The sequence below is a fragment of the Manis javanica genome, chromosome 10 (genome assembly GCF_040802235.1).
Source record: "Manis javanica isolate MJ-LG chromosome 10, MJ_LKY, whole genome shotgun sequence".
NCBI lineage: Eukaryota > Metazoa > Chordata > Mammalia > Pholidota > Manidae > Manis > Manis javanica.
Window position 1 is genome coordinate 26272024 of NC_133165.1, and position 16795 is coordinate 26288818.

The 16795-nt window shown below is 54.4% G+C and overlaps 3 protein-coding genes across 8 annotated transcripts in view; 1 reads left to right on the forward strand and 2 right to left on the reverse strand.

Annotated features, from left to right (window-relative positions):
- Positions 1-255, reverse strand: part of MAD1L1 (mitotic arrest deficient 1 like 1) — a 418618-nt gene extending 418363 nt beyond the window's left edge. For 2 of the 5 annotated variants that reach the window (XM_037008486.2, XM_073214937.1), the window contains exon 1: positions 132-253. The gene's annotated coding sequence lies outside the window, so the exon portion shown is untranslated. Of the gene's footprint in view, positions 1-131 lie in introns of all 5 variants that reach the window. The other 3 variants (XM_037008488.2, XM_037008490.2, XM_037008482.2) reach the window with 3 other exon arrangements.
- Positions 256-826: 571 nt separating this feature from the next.
- Positions 827-6154, reverse strand: MRM2 (mitochondrial rRNA methyltransferase 2). Of its 2 annotated transcripts, none has more exons than XM_037008568.2 (3): positions 6031-6154; positions 4096-4385; positions 827-1991 (listed from the first exon to the last, which is right to left on the reverse strand). In XM_037008568.2, the coding sequence occupies exons 1-3, from the start codon at positions 6036-6038 to the stop codon at positions 1549-1551; spliced, it is 741 nt and encodes a 246-aa protein (XP_036864463.1). In that variant the 5' UTR covers positions 6039-6154; the 3' UTR covers positions 827-1548. The 2 variants fall into 2 exon arrangements, with proteins under 2 accessions (XP_036864463.1, XP_036864457.1); XM_037008562.2 differs by lacking the exon at positions 6031-6154 and adding an exon at positions 5592-5782.
- On the forward strand, positions 6062-16795 carry NUDT1 (nudix hydrolase 1). The gene is made up of 4 exons (XM_037008574.2): positions 6062-6178; positions 7707-7873; positions 16159-16304; positions 16480-16795. The coding sequence occupies exons 2-4, from the start codon at positions 7722-7724 to the stop codon at positions 16650-16652; spliced, it is 471 nt and encodes a 156-aa protein (XP_036864469.2). The 5' UTR covers positions 6062-6178; positions 7707-7721; the 3' UTR covers positions 16653-16795.

Here is a 16795-nt window from a genome sequence, read left to right on the forward strand (position 1 = left end):
GGCTGCCCCGGGACCCTCGGCCGCGGCGCCCACCTGGACCCCCCAGGCTACCCAGGGACCCTCGACCACAGCGCCTACCCCGGACTCCCCAGAGCCTCTCCCCCCGGACCGCGGCCGCAACACCCGCCCACCTTGCCGCTCCTGTCGCTCGCCTCTGCCGCTCGGATCTCCCTCCTCTCCTTCACGCCCGCTTATCGCGAGACGTACGGCTGCGCTCTCGCGAGACCTGGGACGGTCCGGCCGTAAGGCTCCGAGTCCGCGGGCCACCCAGTCCGGTGATCCCGTGTCTGGAGCCGCCCGCCCCTGAGAGACGCCACTCGGAGAGGATTAGGCCCCAGGAGCGGGCCGGCTGCACAGTCGAGGCGACCCAGACCCCGCGGTCCGGGTTTCCATTAGGGAGGTGGTCTCGCCCCGTATTGTGTGCAATAGCAGCGCCAACGGTGGCTCTTCAAGCCGAACTTGACCACACGCTTGTCAACGCCCCCAATGTCGCCACAGTATTTACGTTAATAACAAAGCGACTTCCCCCTGGGAGAAGCAAACTACCTTCCTGCTCGGCTGGCCTCCCGGGGTCTGTGAGCGGTCGGGGGACCCCTGCAGAGGAAAGGCGCCTCCAAGCCCGCGCGCCCGGGCATGGGGAGGGAGGCTGGAGGACGGGATGGCGGCGGGAGCAGGGCCCCTCCCGGGCGACCGCAGCCAGAGACAACAGGGGAAACCGCACTCCCGTCCGGAGCTTCACCAAGGCCTCGGGGCGCTGGACTAAGTGGACCCTGGTGGAGGTTCCCAAGAATCGGTAGTTTATATAAACTGTTTTTGAGGGAGGAAATGGCTTTAAAGGAACCAATTTATTAAAAAACAAAAGCATGGAAATCCCTTAAATAATGTAATTTTTTTATACATTTTTTTATAAGGCTGCATCAAATTCCTGGGAGGAGAGTAAAAGGAAATAAATGAATACACCACACCGCTGCTTGCTGGCAATTAGCTTTACAGCCCGGGGCCTGGAGTATTAAAGCAACACACATTTCCAGCAAAAGTACAAGCACACCCACCTCCTGCATAATTCACACCCACTGTCTTCCCTGATTGCTCTGGGAACTCTTCGCTGCTTGAGGAATGGATTTATTTCCAGATCATTCAACAAAGAGATGGAAATTAATCCTCAGATTGAAATTAGATTTTTCTGTGTTACACTGTATAGGCTAAATAAGTGGAAACCTGTGTGCTGTGTTCTGGGGCAAAGGTGGGAGCCAGTTCCTCTGTAACAGGCTCCCATTACATAAAGCTGTGTCCACCTGCTTTTCCTATTCATTTTTCTCCTGCCCTCTCTCTTCCTCACAGTAACTTCATCTTCACAAATGATACAGAGACTGGGTTTTATCATATATCGTGGCCACTGAATACAGCTTTCTCATGTCTCTGGTTTCCAAAAAAAGGTCCCTCGTTGTTAAGCTTGCTGCCTCCCAGACCAAGCTGGGACCTCTGCAGCCACGCCCAGGAAGGACCTCCAGCTCTACGTGGAAAGGGACCTGAAATGGCAGAAACAACTCAGTCCTTCCCAGAACCCTGTGCTCTTTGGTATTGCATGGCCAAGAGGTACACCTCTGAGGATTCTTTCCTGCTGGCCTCAGGCTTCACCGTCCTCACGCACTGGAATTCCCCTGCCAGCCTCTCCTGAAAGTGACGGCTCTGACTGCCAGCCCACATTTTACAGAGTAATGTTCCACCAGGGCGCAGGACGTCCGCAGCCATATCCAGAAGCGACAAACACAGGCTGATGAGCCTGTCGTGATCAAGGCCCCGGATCCCTGAGGCGTTGGGTGCCATGTCGCTCAGAATGACATCTGCTCTCCCGCCAGGAAGCAGCTCTCGGACTCTCTGGAAGGTTCGCGGGTCAGTGATATCAGCAGGACACAGAAACGTTGCTCCTTCCAGGGGAAATATGTGCAGAAGATCTACCCCAAGCACAAAGCCAACAGAAGCACTGGGATCTAAGGAGGAAGTGGTGAGTGCATTATTTATTTGGACCATGAATCTTCCCACAAAAACACAGGCAACAAAATAATAAAAAGAAAGAAAAACTCAGGACCAAGGGAAAGAGCTAATGTGCAACTATACGGACAGAGGTCTTTCCCCACTGTCTATGCAGCCTCTACAACATACAGTGGGCAGTGATTGTCCTTCACCTACATCTGCAGAAACTGAGGCCCAGAAAGCAAAAGTGACTGTCCCAGAGTAAAAGGTAGACCTGGGGCCGCACCCCACAATTGACTCCAACTCTAATTTCACTCCACTTCCCAAGGGTTGCTTTCTGTTAAAGGGTTATCTCTGAGTGGTCTTTTTAGTAAACTAGAATAGAAAATGACACAATACATATAAAGGGGCTTTGGATGAAAACAAATCCTTTCCACAGTTTAATCCAATTTCTTTGCATGTAGAAAGAAGCTGAGAGATGGGGAAACCGGACTAAGGCAAAATAAGGTATGAAAATTGACACCTTGTCCATATTGGGTGACACCAGTTGTGAAATAAAAAGATGCCACTGTTTCACCTTACCCTGAAAACGAGGCATCTTGCTGCCCCCGGCTCCTGTTCCCCAACCCCAGGCTGTAACCACATTTACAGCTCCCACTCCCCCCACTGCGGAGAGCCTTTGCTTCACGGGTACACACCAGCATTGGTAAGTTGAAGGAACAATTGCAGATTTACTGGTTCACTCTGCTTAGTAAACAGGCCATCAGGGTGGGAGGGAAGCAGTTCTAGCTAAAGATTGTAAGTCTAGATATTTTGCAAAGTACCTAATTTTTCAAAAGCAAAACTATTTTCAGCTCTGGGAAGTAGGACATCTCACACCTCACTTTATACACTTGCCTTGAACATCCCATTTACTGTGTACCCTCAGGAAGGGCCCACTAAAGGCAAATGGCTTTGTGTGCAGTTTTGCAACTTCTGGGAAGAAAGGAAACCAAATCATTTTATCCACACACTCTCCTTCTGCCACTTCATCCTACAAGTTAACTTGGCTATATTAAACAGAAACCACTAAAGTCAGTTGTTAGGAGGTCTGTGGATAGGCTCACTGGTGGGAAAAGATAAACAAGCTTCTGACACAAATGCATTTACTTAGTCAATAAATACTTATTGAGCTAAAAAGAAATTTTGAAAGCTATTCTAGAGCCCTGAATGATCCCATCCTTAGTGATGAAGCTGATGGAACAACCTGGGAGCAGCATTCCCAGGGGACTAAACTCTGAACCTCAACTTCCTCATTAGGAAAATGGGAACAGGTACCTCAGTGAACTGCCACATATGTCATATAATGCCAGCACATGCATCAGACCCAGGCTTTCCAGCAGGAGACACAAGGGTAAGCGTGTTCATCACAGTATCATGCACACTAGCTTAACACCTGAGAGCAACCGGATGCCCAAGAGGAGACTGCCTAAACCAGCAGTATAACCAGCCTCTGTAATACTACACAACCGTCCAAAGGATAACATTGTTTTCTAAATCATGCAGCTGGATGGTTTGTTAACCACAGAATTCTTTTTTATATAGGAAATTTTTGACAAAACCCTCAAATATGAAACAGATAAAAGCTGAGTCCCCCAGGTTGAGCCAGAGCAGAGAATCCAGAACCCTGGCCAGGAGGCAGGCCCAGTGGAACCTGGAACCCCCTGAGGTTAAGTCAGTTGTACTGTCATGGAAAGAAGTCAACATAACATGCAGGGATAAAAGTAGCTCCATTAAGGTTCCAAATTAGCAAGAAGAGTGTGTCTAACACCATTTTTTAAAAAGAAAATGTACAGTTACATACGCAAAACCGAATTCTAGAAGGATGCACACCGACATGTTGATACACACTTTAATGTGGTGTGATATGCAGTGATTTTAATCAGTACACCTGTCTACCTTGCCTTTCATTCTGAAAACGTCAGTGTCTATGTTCATCATTACTACTAAACAACCAGCTCAGGGGTATGTGACTCTGGAAAGTGCCCCACTGGCACTCCATGTCCTCTGGCAGAGGGCACTAGCTGCCTCAGTCACAGACTCCTGAGGTCAGAGGCCCTCAGAGCAGCGTGGAGGCCCCACCTGTGCCTGCAGCGTTGACTTTCCGCACTGCCACCTGGCTCCACGCCCCCGGTGCTGCCCCACAGTCTAACACCCGGAAGCCAGGCTGCAGGATCCGGTGCTTCTCGTTCACCTCCAGAAGCTTGAAGGCACTTCGACACCGGTAACTCTCCACCTTCGCAGCCTTCACAAACGGGTCCTTCAAGTGCCGCGTCAGCCACAGGTGCTCCACACCAGTCCGACCCTTGAAGGTACTCCCAGCAGTGTGGAACCCCTGGCGCTGGAGGGACGCTCGCACCAGCTTCAAGGACCTGTTGAGAGAGAGGCAGCAAGCAGGCATCACACAGATGGGCAGGTCGCCAGTGTGAGGGACTCTTGGCTCAACCCACACATTGTGGGCAATGGAGCACGGAGGCCCAAGACAAGGGGAGGCATGACCATACTACACAGCCAGGAAGAGGGTATGGTGGCTGAACTGTGGCCCCCCAGAAACTCCTATGTTGAAGTCCTAACTCCCAGGACCTTGAAATGTAACTAGTCTTTAAAGAGGCAATTAAAATAAAGTCATGGGGAAAGGGCCCTAACCCAGTCTGACTGGTGTCCTCACGAGAGGAAATCAGGACACACAGAGGGATGGCCACGTGAGGACACAGGAGAACACGGTAACTGCCAGTCAAGGAGAGTGGCCACAGAAGGAACCAGCCCTGTGACACCCTGATGTCCAGCTCGCGGACTGAGAGCAACAGCTTCTGCTGTTTGGGCTGCCCATCCTAGGTGCTCTGTTATGGACTGAGCAAGCTCACCCAGCAGGCATCTACCCTTCAGTCAAGGGGCTTTCTCTCATGAAGTTTTGTTCAGAAGGAAAGCTCAGACAGCAACAATAGTCACCTCATTTGTGTCAACAAAAATGTTCCCATCCTGGGTGGTGGTACTGATAAAATTAAGGAAGGTAATATTCTTTCTCTTCTAGTACAAAATCTGGGCTCTGAGACTGCTGGAACACCTGAGGAGCACAAGCCCCACCTTAGTCCCACCACTTCAGCAGCTGGCACCAGGCCTGACCTGCCACATTTCTTAATAAAACTGAACTCAACCTGCATGAACAGTTGAAGGGCAATTTCCAAGTCTCTTTGGCAAAGTTAGGTTTTGAACAGTTTGTCGACTGCCACACCTCCCCTCATTTAACTCTCAAAAGAACCATACGAAGTAGTCCAAATCCATTTCTTTTTTTATGAAGAGCTATTATTATCCCCACGGCTCTAGGCCAAAACCCCTTCAACACCACCACACCAAAGCACGATTATAAGATTTGTTGGAGACAGTAACTCCAGAATCATTACCTTCAAAAGACAAAAGGGGTCTCATGGGAAGAGGGCACAGTGGTCCAGGGAGCCAGAACTAATTCCAGGGATGGGGGAAGGAGTGGAGAGCAGAGAAGCACGCCCCCAAGCCGCCTGATTTGGGCAGCTGACCTCCAGCGCCACCCCGCGTCCTGGATTCAGTCACACCGGCCTCACCTTTCTCGCAAGTCGGATGCCACAGCCTTCAGGCCAGCGGTGCTCTTCCTAAGTTCCACCTCACCTGCAGGCCGCCTCGCCGCCCCCTTTTCTCCACCTGCTACCTCGCCCGCCCCCCCACCTGCAGTGCCACCTCGCAAGCCCATCCTCTCCACCTTCAAGTCACCTCGCCGCCCCCTCCTCTCCACCTGCAGGTCACCTCGCCGCCCCCTCCTCTCCACCTGCAGGTCACCTCGCCCACCCCCTCCTCTCCACCTGCAGGTCACCTAGCCCGCCCCCCCACCTTGCAAGCCCATCGCCCGAGCAGGACACCCGGCCAGGCCGGAAGTGGATTCGGCGCCCCTGTTCCGACGAGGAAACCGGGCGCGAGCCCCAGGCGACCCCAGTCCCCCGACCGCACGCACGCAGCACTCCATGCACGCCCTCACAGCCGACTCACCGCGCCATGGCCGCCGGAAGTGCGACCGACTTCCGGCCCGCGGACACGCCCCCGGCGGCGGCGCGCGGTGGGACGGCGAGCGCCGCGGCCGGGGCGCCACGTGGGCCGGGGACACCGAGGAGCCGAGCCCAGGAGAGCGAGGCACCAGGTGAGCTTGCGGAACCGGCCAGCGCGGGAGCGAGTTCGGGACCAGGGGAGCAGAGGCCGCAGAGGAGCGAGGAGGTGGATCAGGCGCAGGGGTCGTGGGGCCTGGGACACCGGGACCCTGTGAAGGACAGACAGGACAGGGAACCTTCATTTACCGAGTAGCCAGGTGTGCAAGACTCAGCCTGGTGCCCTGTGCATATTGTGTCTTTCGACCCTGATTAAGGGGCTTCAGTTTACAGATGACTGGACTCAGAGGCCACATGGCTAACAGGTGGGCCGCCCAGCCCTGATGCCAGCCTCCCCGGTCCCTGCCATTAGCTAGGCTCTCTGAGGACCTGACCAGGTGTAGTACAAGCCTCTCGTTTCTGGACCTGGGGCCACCTAGACATCAACAGCCAGTAGACCCAGCTCTGGGCCCTGGCTCTGCTGTTTGATCTCAGGTCAGTCTTCACCTCTCTGAGCTTCATTTCAGCCTCTGAATATGGGGAAAGCAGGTCTTTGTGCACAGTTGTTGGGTCTGTGAAGTGGGGTGGATTTTGTAAAGAAGTCTGAATAAGTGAGTACCTATGTACCTCGTATCCACCTCTCTCTCGCCGTCACAGTTTACTTGGGAAGCCAGGGCCATGGGCATAAACTGTTTGGTGTCAGGACAAAGTATGCAGGCCTAAAGGGCTTGACACCCCAGAGCCCGCCCCTTCCGCCTGACCTACCCCACCGCCAGGACCCCGCCACAGGTCCCGTTTATCAGAAACCATAACTACAAATAAAGCATGGGGTCCCAGGCCCTCCACCCTGCATCTCCTCAGGTGTGGTCCCTGGAGCAGGAGACATGTTCGGTGACCCCACACTGGGGTAGGGACAGGCCGGCAGGGCACCTGGCCCTGGTCCTCCACCATCTCTCCAGCAGCAGCCCAGACATCATCCAGGCCAGGCAGAGTCTTTCTCTGGACTACACACCATTTTTCTTTCTCTGGATCATTCAAGGAGGAGGCCCCTTGTGGTTCTAGTGCCCTCCCCAAGTGCCAGGTCCCAGAGCAACAATAGCTGTGGGCAAAATATGAACTGTGACAAGAGGGAGGGCCCAGGAACCGTGCATTTCCTGGGACTCTGGAGGTCTGCTACTGCAGAGAGGCAGATGCCAGACCCCAGTAGGCCAGTCCCTCATTCATGAAAGACCAAGGGCAAGATCTGACCCAAGGACTGATGGATGAACTGCATGGTTTCCTTGGAGCCAGCTGGGCACAGGCTGACAGAGAAGCAAGAACAGCCCTGTGCCAAGGAAGGAAGGGGAAGATAGAGCCATCTCCTGACCTGCTGGCCAGCAAAGGGCCAGGGCCAGGGCATTGAGGCCACTGCGTCTGAGAGTCAGGCCTCTGTTATGGTAGATGATCATTTGTTCACAGACAGGCTTCCCCTCCCTGCTTTTCAGAGCATGTTTCTGACTTCCCTGCCCCCAGCCATCGCAACACGCCTATTCCATCCACGTCCTGCTCCCACCCAAACTGACCCAGCCCTCTTCTTTCCTCAAGGGGCCCCCAGGGACCATGGGCACCTCCAAGCTCTACACCCTGGTGCTAGTCCTTCAGCCTCAGCGAGTGCTCCTCGGCATGAAGAAACGAGGCTTCGGGGCCGGCCGGTGGAATGGCTTCGGGGGCAAAGTTGAGGACGGAGAGACCATCGAGGAGGGGGCCAAGAGGTGAGGGAGGTGGGCCTGAGCACAGAACCAGCTGCAGAGCCTGACCCGATTTCCCCACTTAGAGCTTGGGGCCTGGGGTGTGTACTGGGTCCGAGCCTGCAAAATGGGAATCTTAAAAGTCACAGTTCCTCTTAGGGTTGTCAGGAAGATCGAGGACATGACACGAGGACTTGGAAGAGTAGTCAGTGCTGAGGACAGGAGCTGTAGTCGGGGGCGGGAGCAGTTAGGATGCATTTGGGGAGTGTGTGTGGCTTGAGAAGTCCTGGTTTCCTCTCCAGCGAGGGGTGTGCCCAGCCCCTTGGCTCTTGTGCAGGGGAGCTGATGAGTGTTTTGACTGGATGCTTTTGCACGGTGTCAGGTAATCCTCAGCACAATCACAGCCTCCCATGGGAAGGAACCAAGGCCCCGAAGGTCAAGCAGCTTTGCTGAGATACCTCACCCCCCAGACATCATCCTGTGCCTTCCTCTCTCCTCACAGGCATGTGTGAAGGAGACTGGGGGTCAACATCGCAAAGCGCTGCACAAACTGTAGCTCCTGTTAATGTCATTCTGGGAGCGTTGGCAGCCATCAGGCCACCTTCCCCAGAGAAGAGAACAGCTCCCCAAATGCACACTAATGAGGTTTCTGAAAGGCAGGAAAGATGGCAACGTTGCAGCCCAGTGGCTTTCAAGTTTGGGGTGTTTTTTTTTTTAAGTCAGAAGTCACAGTAAAAAATGTTTATACTCTGATAACAGCAAAACTCTTCCTATGTGAAAGTATTCCAGTGTAGTCCCCATGCTTTATTTGAATCACCAGTCACAGTCCACTAAGCTGACTTCACAGTGCACAGCAGGCCATGGCCCACAGTTTGAAAGCCCTGCATGGTGTTCCCACCATGCACCTCCGCTCCTCGGCCTGGAACCCAGGGTTGCAGCCACCGATGCCCTTAATCATTTGTTTTTGCAAGTACTGGGACACAGCTGGGAGAAGCCCAGTCTTAGCCCTGTGAGCCATGCCTGGGTTGGGACGGGCTGCAGGAGAAACAGAGTGGAGAATGGACAGCAATGGGGGCCCTGGTGGTCACTTTTCCAACCGAAAACGTGTCCTTCCAAGACTGGTCCTTGGGTCATTGGTTTATGTAATGCCCACCACCACTGCTCAGTGTGAGACACAGAGGAGCAGGTCCCAGCCACTGCCCCTAGTTGCTGCTGGGCCCTGGGGGTGTGCAGAGAGCAGGTCTAGTGGACACCTAGTGGTCCGGGGCATCTGGAGTAGAGGGACGGCAGGTAAGGGCGCAGAACTCCCAAAGGGCCTGCTATTTGGTCCCAGCAACTGGAAGGTGGAGGGGCACCATGCCCCAAAGCACCGGGGGCTAAGGAGACCCCTTGGGAGGGGCCCCAGATGGCTTCACCTCGGCCCCTTGCCATGCTTGTGACAAGCAAACCCTCAGGGCCCCTGAGGCAGCCCTGGGTTATGAACTTTCCCTCCTGTCCTCCCAACAGTGTTCATGCCCAGAATGGGAAACGGACAGAAGGACCCTCAGTACAGAGTACTGAGCGGGCTTGAGGTTAGGTAGGAACCCTCTTTCCACACAAGCATGTGGTTTCTGTCCCTGAATGTAACTTGAATGTATCTGGGTGTCACCCTCTGCTGCAGCATCCAGACCATCCCCTCTCACCTAGACAGGTGCAGGAGCCTCCTACCTAGGCCCCCCACTCCACAGTTCATTCTCTAAGTGACTGCCAGGTGACCCTTCTGGTTAAGGCTAGGTTGGGGTCAAGCTCTGGGGCTGGGTCCAGGTCTGGAGGTCTGGGTTGGAGTCTGGGGGTGTAGGTCTGGGTCCGAGTCTCTCCGACTCATGCATTAAGTGCCTCTTATCAGCTCCCAGTGCACTAAACGACCTGTCACTCACTGAGCCCCCAAGTGCAGCGCCCGGCTGCCCCTCATGTTGGCTCCCATCCCCCTCCTCCCGGCTCCCCATGTTGGGCCCCTCCAGGCCTGCCATTTAGGAAAGCTAAGTGGCCTACGCCCCTGTGCAGATCACACTGTGCACTGAACGACTTTCTTCTGTCTGTGTTCCCCCATAAGCACGCTCTGAGACCACGACTGGGGGCTTTTCTCAGTTTGTTTTGAAGTCAACGTGCCCAAATCATCAGGGAGTTTTTAAGAAATAGGTTGGTCATTTAGCCTGCACGCAGATCAAGAAACAGAAATGGAGCCAGATGCTGCCCTCTGGTGGGCAGCCTCACTGGGCCGCCGGCACCACTGGAGAGCCAGTCGCCCGTCCAGGGTGGCATAGGTGGAACCCCGCCACAGGCCCTCCATGCCTGTCTACTCCCATCGCGGTGTCTGTGGGCACCTGGGTGCTCTGCCGTGGGGCTGGGAGTGTGCTCTCGTGGTAGATGTCCCCCCTGGGGAATAGAGGGGTCTGGCCTTAATAAGCATTGCTCGTTTAGCAAAGCAGCTGTGCTCTGACTCCGCAGAGCTGAGTGCGCTTCCTCCAGACCCGTGGGCGCAATGGACGCATTGCATGTGGACCGCCGGCAGCTGTGTATGATGCCTCGCTGAGGCTTGCCCTGCGTTGCCCTGAGGACTCAGATGGCCTCCAGGGTGTCCTCGTTTGTGAAGTGTCTGCTCATCTTTTGCCCATTTTTTTACCCAGTTGCCTTTTTCTTACTGATCTGTAGTTCCTCATACGTTTTACTATGTCCTTGTTGAGTTTCTGACATCACATAGTTTGATGGTGTTTTTAGGCATATACATGTTAAGTATTGTCTTGGGAACTGGCCCTTTTCCCACCATGGGGTGCCCCCGATCACTTCCCTTCCTCTGCAGGTGGCTCCATCTGAATGCAGGAGAGCTACTCCTGCCTGCCTGTCAGTGCTGGCCTGGCATGTTTTCTCCATCCATTCACTTTCATCTACATTTTTAACCTTTATGCTTTTATACTTTTAATCTTTATTTGTAAAGTGGGATCCTCATGGACACCACATAGCCTGGTCTTTTTTTGATCCTGATGATGTCTCCTTTGAGAGCATTTGGGCCCTCGGTGTGCGTGATGGTGGATAAAGCCAGGCTGGTGTCAGCACATTCATTGGTTCTCTGCGCCCCTGTTCTTCATAATGTGCTCATGTGGACTTGCAGAACTTCCACTCTTCTCCTGTCTTGTGTGGTTCTCAGTGGGCATTTTACATGATCTATTCTCTCTCCTTATCTTAACTGTTTTTTATTTGTTTTGTTCTGTTTTGACCTGTTTTAGTGGTTGCTCATGCTTGCAGTGAACATCACAGCTAAGCCAGGTCCACCCCTAGACAGCTCAGGAACGCCTTGTAAATAAAGGGATCCAACTCCTGCCGCCTGCTCCATCCCCTGGCTGTCACACAAACGCCAGGCAGGATAGACAGCAACCAAGCCCATCATTGCTGTTAAACTGAACAAACCCTTACCTGTTAGGGCAACTAAGAAAACAAACTCTTGACCCTTCCGTCCTCTCCCTTTGATGCTTTCCCTTTCTTTATGCAACCCAGGCTTCTGACCTGCCTGGTCCTTCTCTCTAAAGAACTTCTTTTAATATTTCTGCAGGCTGAGCCCCTCCATTTTTGTTTTGAGAAGTCATTTTGCCATCCCTCTTGAAGGGTGATTTCAGAGACGTGACTGTGGGCTGGTGGTTTTTCTCTCAGCACTTTGCATATTCACTCTAATCCTTGCTTCCATGATTTCTGAGCAGTCAGGGGTGTTCGTTCCATTTGCCCCTCTGTGGGCCATGGACCTTTTCCTCCCACTTCTTTCAGCATGCTTTATCCCTGAGTCTGTAGTTTGGAGACAGTGCACCTGGGTGTTGTTTTTTGGACATTTATCCTGCTTGGTGTCCCCTGAGCTTCCTGAATCTGCGGTTTGGTGCCTGACATTAATTTGGGGAAACTCATTGTTGTCTGAACATTTCTCTGCTCCTTTCTCTCCCTCGCCTGTGTTCCCACCTGGCGTCTCTCACGGCTGTTGCAGTCGTCCCAGAGCCCTCAGTTTTCTGGTTTTTCAGTCTTCCCTCTTTGCTTTTCATCTTTGAGTATTCATCGAGAGGGCTTCGTGCCCAGAGATTTGCTCCTCAGCTGCATGCAGCCTGCTAACAAGCCCCTCAGAGGTGCTGGTCGTCTCTGTGGCCGCTTGGGACTGCAGGACTTAAGGTCCGTCCTTAGGTTAATGCCTCTGCACTCACTGCCGGTCTGTTCCCACATGCCATCCACCTCGCCCACCCTTGGTGGAGCAGCCCGACTTGCTGTAAAGCACGGGTCTGAGGACTCCAGCACCCCTGCTGCTCTGGCTCATGGCCCTCTCTTCACATCACCTTTTCTGGCTATTTAGTGTGCTTGTAATTCTTGCTCTATACCCAGACCCAGTGCACCAGGTGAAAAGAACTGTCAGCTGGCCTCGGGACCACAGTGAGGTGGTGGCATGAGCACTGGCCCCATGGCTAGTGGGTGTGCTCGTGGGTCTGTGCCCCTGGACTGTGACCCTCACAAGTGAGTCTCCGTCTCCCTCTCTCCCCTTCAGGGGGACAGAGTGGCTGGGGAGGGCAGGAGCTGAGGGTTTTCTTCCCCATGTCAGTCAGGCTGTGGGTACCTAGTGTCTCCAGGGGTGGCCCCTGGCGAGAGCACAGCTGGGGAGCAGGGGGGTCGGTTCACGGCAACTCCTCGCCTCGTCGGTCCTGGGGCAGGTCTTCCTCTAGGACACAGCTCCCCTGTGCTCATCCCCCTCATGGATCCAAGAAGACATGGAGGTTTTTCCAGTCTGTTCAGCTTTACTTTTGTTAGGATGGAGGGGTGATGTGCAGGCTCCTTACAGCTGAAGGAGAAGCCAGAAGCATCTGTAGACGTTCTAGACTGAATTGTTGGATAAATTGCACGTTATCTTCTCTCTCTGGCTTGTCTTTCTACTCTTAGTGATGTTTTGATAAACAGAGAAGCTTGTCATTTTAATGCAGCCCCACATACAGCTTTTCTTCACGGTCACCCTTTTTTACACCCTTTTAAAGAAATATTTGCCTGTGCTGAGCTCTTCTAAGGAGATACTCACCTGTCTTCTCTTCTAAAACTCTCAGGAGCATTACACCTTAAATCTATCAGGAATTGAGTTTCAAGTATGGCATAAGGTCAGGATCCTTCCATTCCATACAGACATCCAGCCGACAGGACCATTTACTGAAAAGACCACTCTTCCCACGGTGCTGCACGGCCACCTTCTAACATGTCGGCAGGGACGTGGAGCCACAAAGCCACTTTCCTCTGACACCGTCTCCAGGGCCTGCACAGGGCCAGCCTTCGGGGCATTAGATGGCTCAGTGGACAAACCCGGTTGGCCCAGTTGCCCAGGCACCACGAGACCCTCCAGGCTCTCCCTGGACAACCAGACGCCACTGGAGCTACAGTCACCCGCCCGCACCTCGCTCCTCCTTCATGGCCTCATTGCAGATCACAGAGCCATTGTGAAATTGAAGACTTGTGCTCAGATTCAGCTTTCTTGTGGAGGACTCCATTACCTCCCAGGCTCATGATTCTGCACACTTCAGGGCCCTGCTGCGGCGGACAGCGCAGAGGACACCTCTCCCAGCTGCACCTTGCTCCTGAGTGACACCCGGGTGTCCACAAGGGCAGGCCCTGCCCCTGCAGGCTGCATGCTCCCTGGAGAGCCTGCTCCCTGTGGCCATGGGGCATTCATGGTCCCCATACCGACAAGCAGCAAGCAGGAGCTCCAGGTCATCACCCTGACCGTGTTCTTCAGTGGGGCAGGAGAGGCCTCGCCCTGACGCGGGGGCAGAGTTTCAGCATCCAGGGCCCCCCTGCCACCCCAGTTTGCCTGTGGACCACATGGCTCCCGTGGCGGCCTCTCCTCTCCCCTGGTGCCAGCCTAGAGTGCAGGGTGTGTAGGACACCCTTTGACAGAGGACTGCCCCTGCCAGCTGATGGAATGCTCTGATGCTGACAAGGAGCAGGCCGAGACGAGGCCCAGGGCCTGCCAGTCTCAGGGATGGCTGCCCGCACGTGTGCATGCAGCTGATCCTTAGGCCCATTGCCCTGGCATCTGATGTGCATGTGACTCACAGTAGCCCCGGAGTCCAGCCTGGTGCATGCTTTACCCACTGCACTGTCCTTTACCCTTTGGGCTTCCAAAGCAGGCCCCAATTCAAGAGGAGGTTCACACGCCCACAGGCTCAGAGGGCCATGTCTGGTCATCCCTTCCTCTGTGCCAGTGTCCCTGTCAGGGAGGCCCTCGGAGCTTCAGGGAGATGATTCTCTCGGGGTGAGGGGGACCTGGGAGCCCCCAGAGTTGAGGTTGGGCTGTAGGCAGGTGGAGTGTGCCAACCTTTCTGGCCAGCATCCCTGATGGCCCCCAACGCAGTGGGGATTCAGAGCTCCATGTTCAAAGGACTCCGGGAGGCAGTGCAGGACGAGGACTGGTGGTGGGACCCCCACGCCACACAGGCCTGGGAATGCAGGCGCCATGCTCCCAGGTGCTTGGCTGCCCAATTTAGTGTCACGTATCACTTGTCCTGTCCTCCACCTGCCATGTGGGGACCAGCAGATAGAATCACAGGTTGACAGAGCTGTGTCATCTCCAGCTGCCTCGTCATTCCCACCCAAGAAACAGAGCCTCCACTCTGTCACCAAAGAGAGATATTTCATACACTGCCATGCGCCTAGGGAACATTAACCAAAACTGCTGAAAATGGTAAATCAGTGGGTGAAGCTTGTAAAAATGAGACAGGTCAGCCTGCTGCCAGAGCGCCTCCGTTACGTCTAACTGGGGAGCCACTTGCACCCCCCAAGGGCAACACACATTCATCTTTTTAGGTCAAGTCTGATTTTAATTAACCATCTCAATGAATAAATTCCAGCTTTCAAAAGAGCAGCTGGCCTGCATCTAAAGGCAGCAGATAAGGGTCCCGACCAGGGCTGAGGAAGGGCAGGGCAGGCCCACACCAGGAAGGCGTCTGTTCATAGAGGCATTTCACCAGCATGATACGTCTAGCGAGCAGAGTGGGGTTCCTGACTCCTCGGTACTGGCACAGAAAGTAGTGATGCCTTGTGTTCCTAACAGGTCAAAGCAAAAACACTTCACGCACAACTATAAACAGCCAGACTTAATTAGAGCATTTTTATGGAACAAAAATAAACATAAGGCAGTGGGGGAGTGAGGGTCTCTAAAGGGAGGAGATGGAGCCCTGTGGCTGCAGTGGCTCTGGCCCAGAATCCTGAGGACAGCCCCTCCAGAGAGCGCTGCTGAGGAGCGGGGAGCAGCCTGTGGGCCGAGGACCGAGGGGCTCAGCACCTGTGCACGGTTGGAGCTTCTCAGTATACAACACAAGAGTTGAAAAACTAGTTGAATTCCTTAAGGTGTAGCGTGTCACTCTCCTGCATGAAAAGCACACGACATGCCAGCAGTTGTTCACAGGGAAGCATGGAGGGAACAGGCCCAGAGGGGAGCACCAGAGCCATCCCCGGGGTCCTGGGTGATGAGGCCATGGGTCTCTGCCAGTCTGTCTCCAGTGAATGTGCCAATTGGAAATGCTTTCAAGAGGCAACAGCGTTGGCCTGTGGGGGGGCACCCTGGTTCCACTGGTGTGAGCCACACCTGCCTGCTCAGCGGCTGAGACCACAGCCCAGGGAGCCGGTGGGGAGGGGCCCTGAGACGGGGGACACAGCGGGCGTGAGCTCTGTCCACTGGGACCACTGCACATCTTGGCCGGGGCGGGGGCGTCTCCTTAGTGGAACAGAAGTTACAGCAACTCCTCCTCCATTAGAGACTGGGGACCTACAGGGCAATCCTGTGCTCTCAGCACGGCTGTGAGGAAGGATGGTGCCTCGGCAGGATGCTTGTGGTTCGGGGTCTGCAACCCTCATGGGGTGGAAGCCTGCAGGGAGGGCTGGATCTGAAGGACCAGCCAGGCTCAATCCCCAGCCTCCTGGGAGACCTCTGGGCCTGCCGTGGCGCAGTACAGAGGGCGCTGACCAGGTCGGCTTGCGCACCCTGAACTGACTCCTCACAACCTTGACCCCTTTCCAGAATCTCTGAACCAAATCAGAGTTTTTAAAGTTGTCGGCTGGCTGCCAAGTTCTGCCAGACTGAGAAAAACGCACACACTCCAGATGACACCCCAGGATTCCAGCCCACGCTTCCCGTCGGCAGCCCCAGGCCCTCGGGGCACCTGCCCAGACATGCTCCTCATGCTCCACCGCCGTCAGGTCTGTGCAAACGTGGGTGCCTTGCTTACTGTCACCTTTCTGTCTGTCTGCCCTCCCTCCGCCCACAGGGAGCTGCAGGAGGAGAGTGGTCTGACAGTGGACACGCTGCAGAAGGTGGGCCAGATCATGTTCGAGTTCGTGGGTGAGCCTGAGCTCATGGACGTGCACATCTTCTGCACAGACAGTGTCCAGGGGACACCCATGGAGAGCGATGGTGAGCCTGGGTGGGCAGGGGAGCCAGGCCAGAGCTGGGGGCAGCCTGCCTCCCTCTGTCTTCAAGGCAGGCACAAGGAGACGGCGTGCGTTCCCACCCAGGACTGCTTAACTAACTCCTCCCGAAGCTCAGTTTAAGTCTGGCTGGACATCAGTCCTTCCTTTTCACCCTGCAGAAATGTGCCCTCAATGGTTCCAGCTGGACCAAATCCCCTTCAGCAACATGTGGCCAGATGACAGCTACTGGTTTCCCCTTCTGCTTCAGGGGAAGAAATTCCATGGGTACTTCAAGTTCCGGGGTCCAGACGCGATCCTGGACTACACACTACGTGAGGTGGACAAAGTCTAGGAATCTGCTTGCTCTCTGGCCATGGGAATCGCTGCCCCGCAGCGACAACTGGCCCTCTGGGCTGTGGGCAGTCGGCGCTTAGGGTTTCTGTTTGCAGAGTGATTGGATGGGAAGGTATAAAATAAATGTCTTTTATGTTTTCA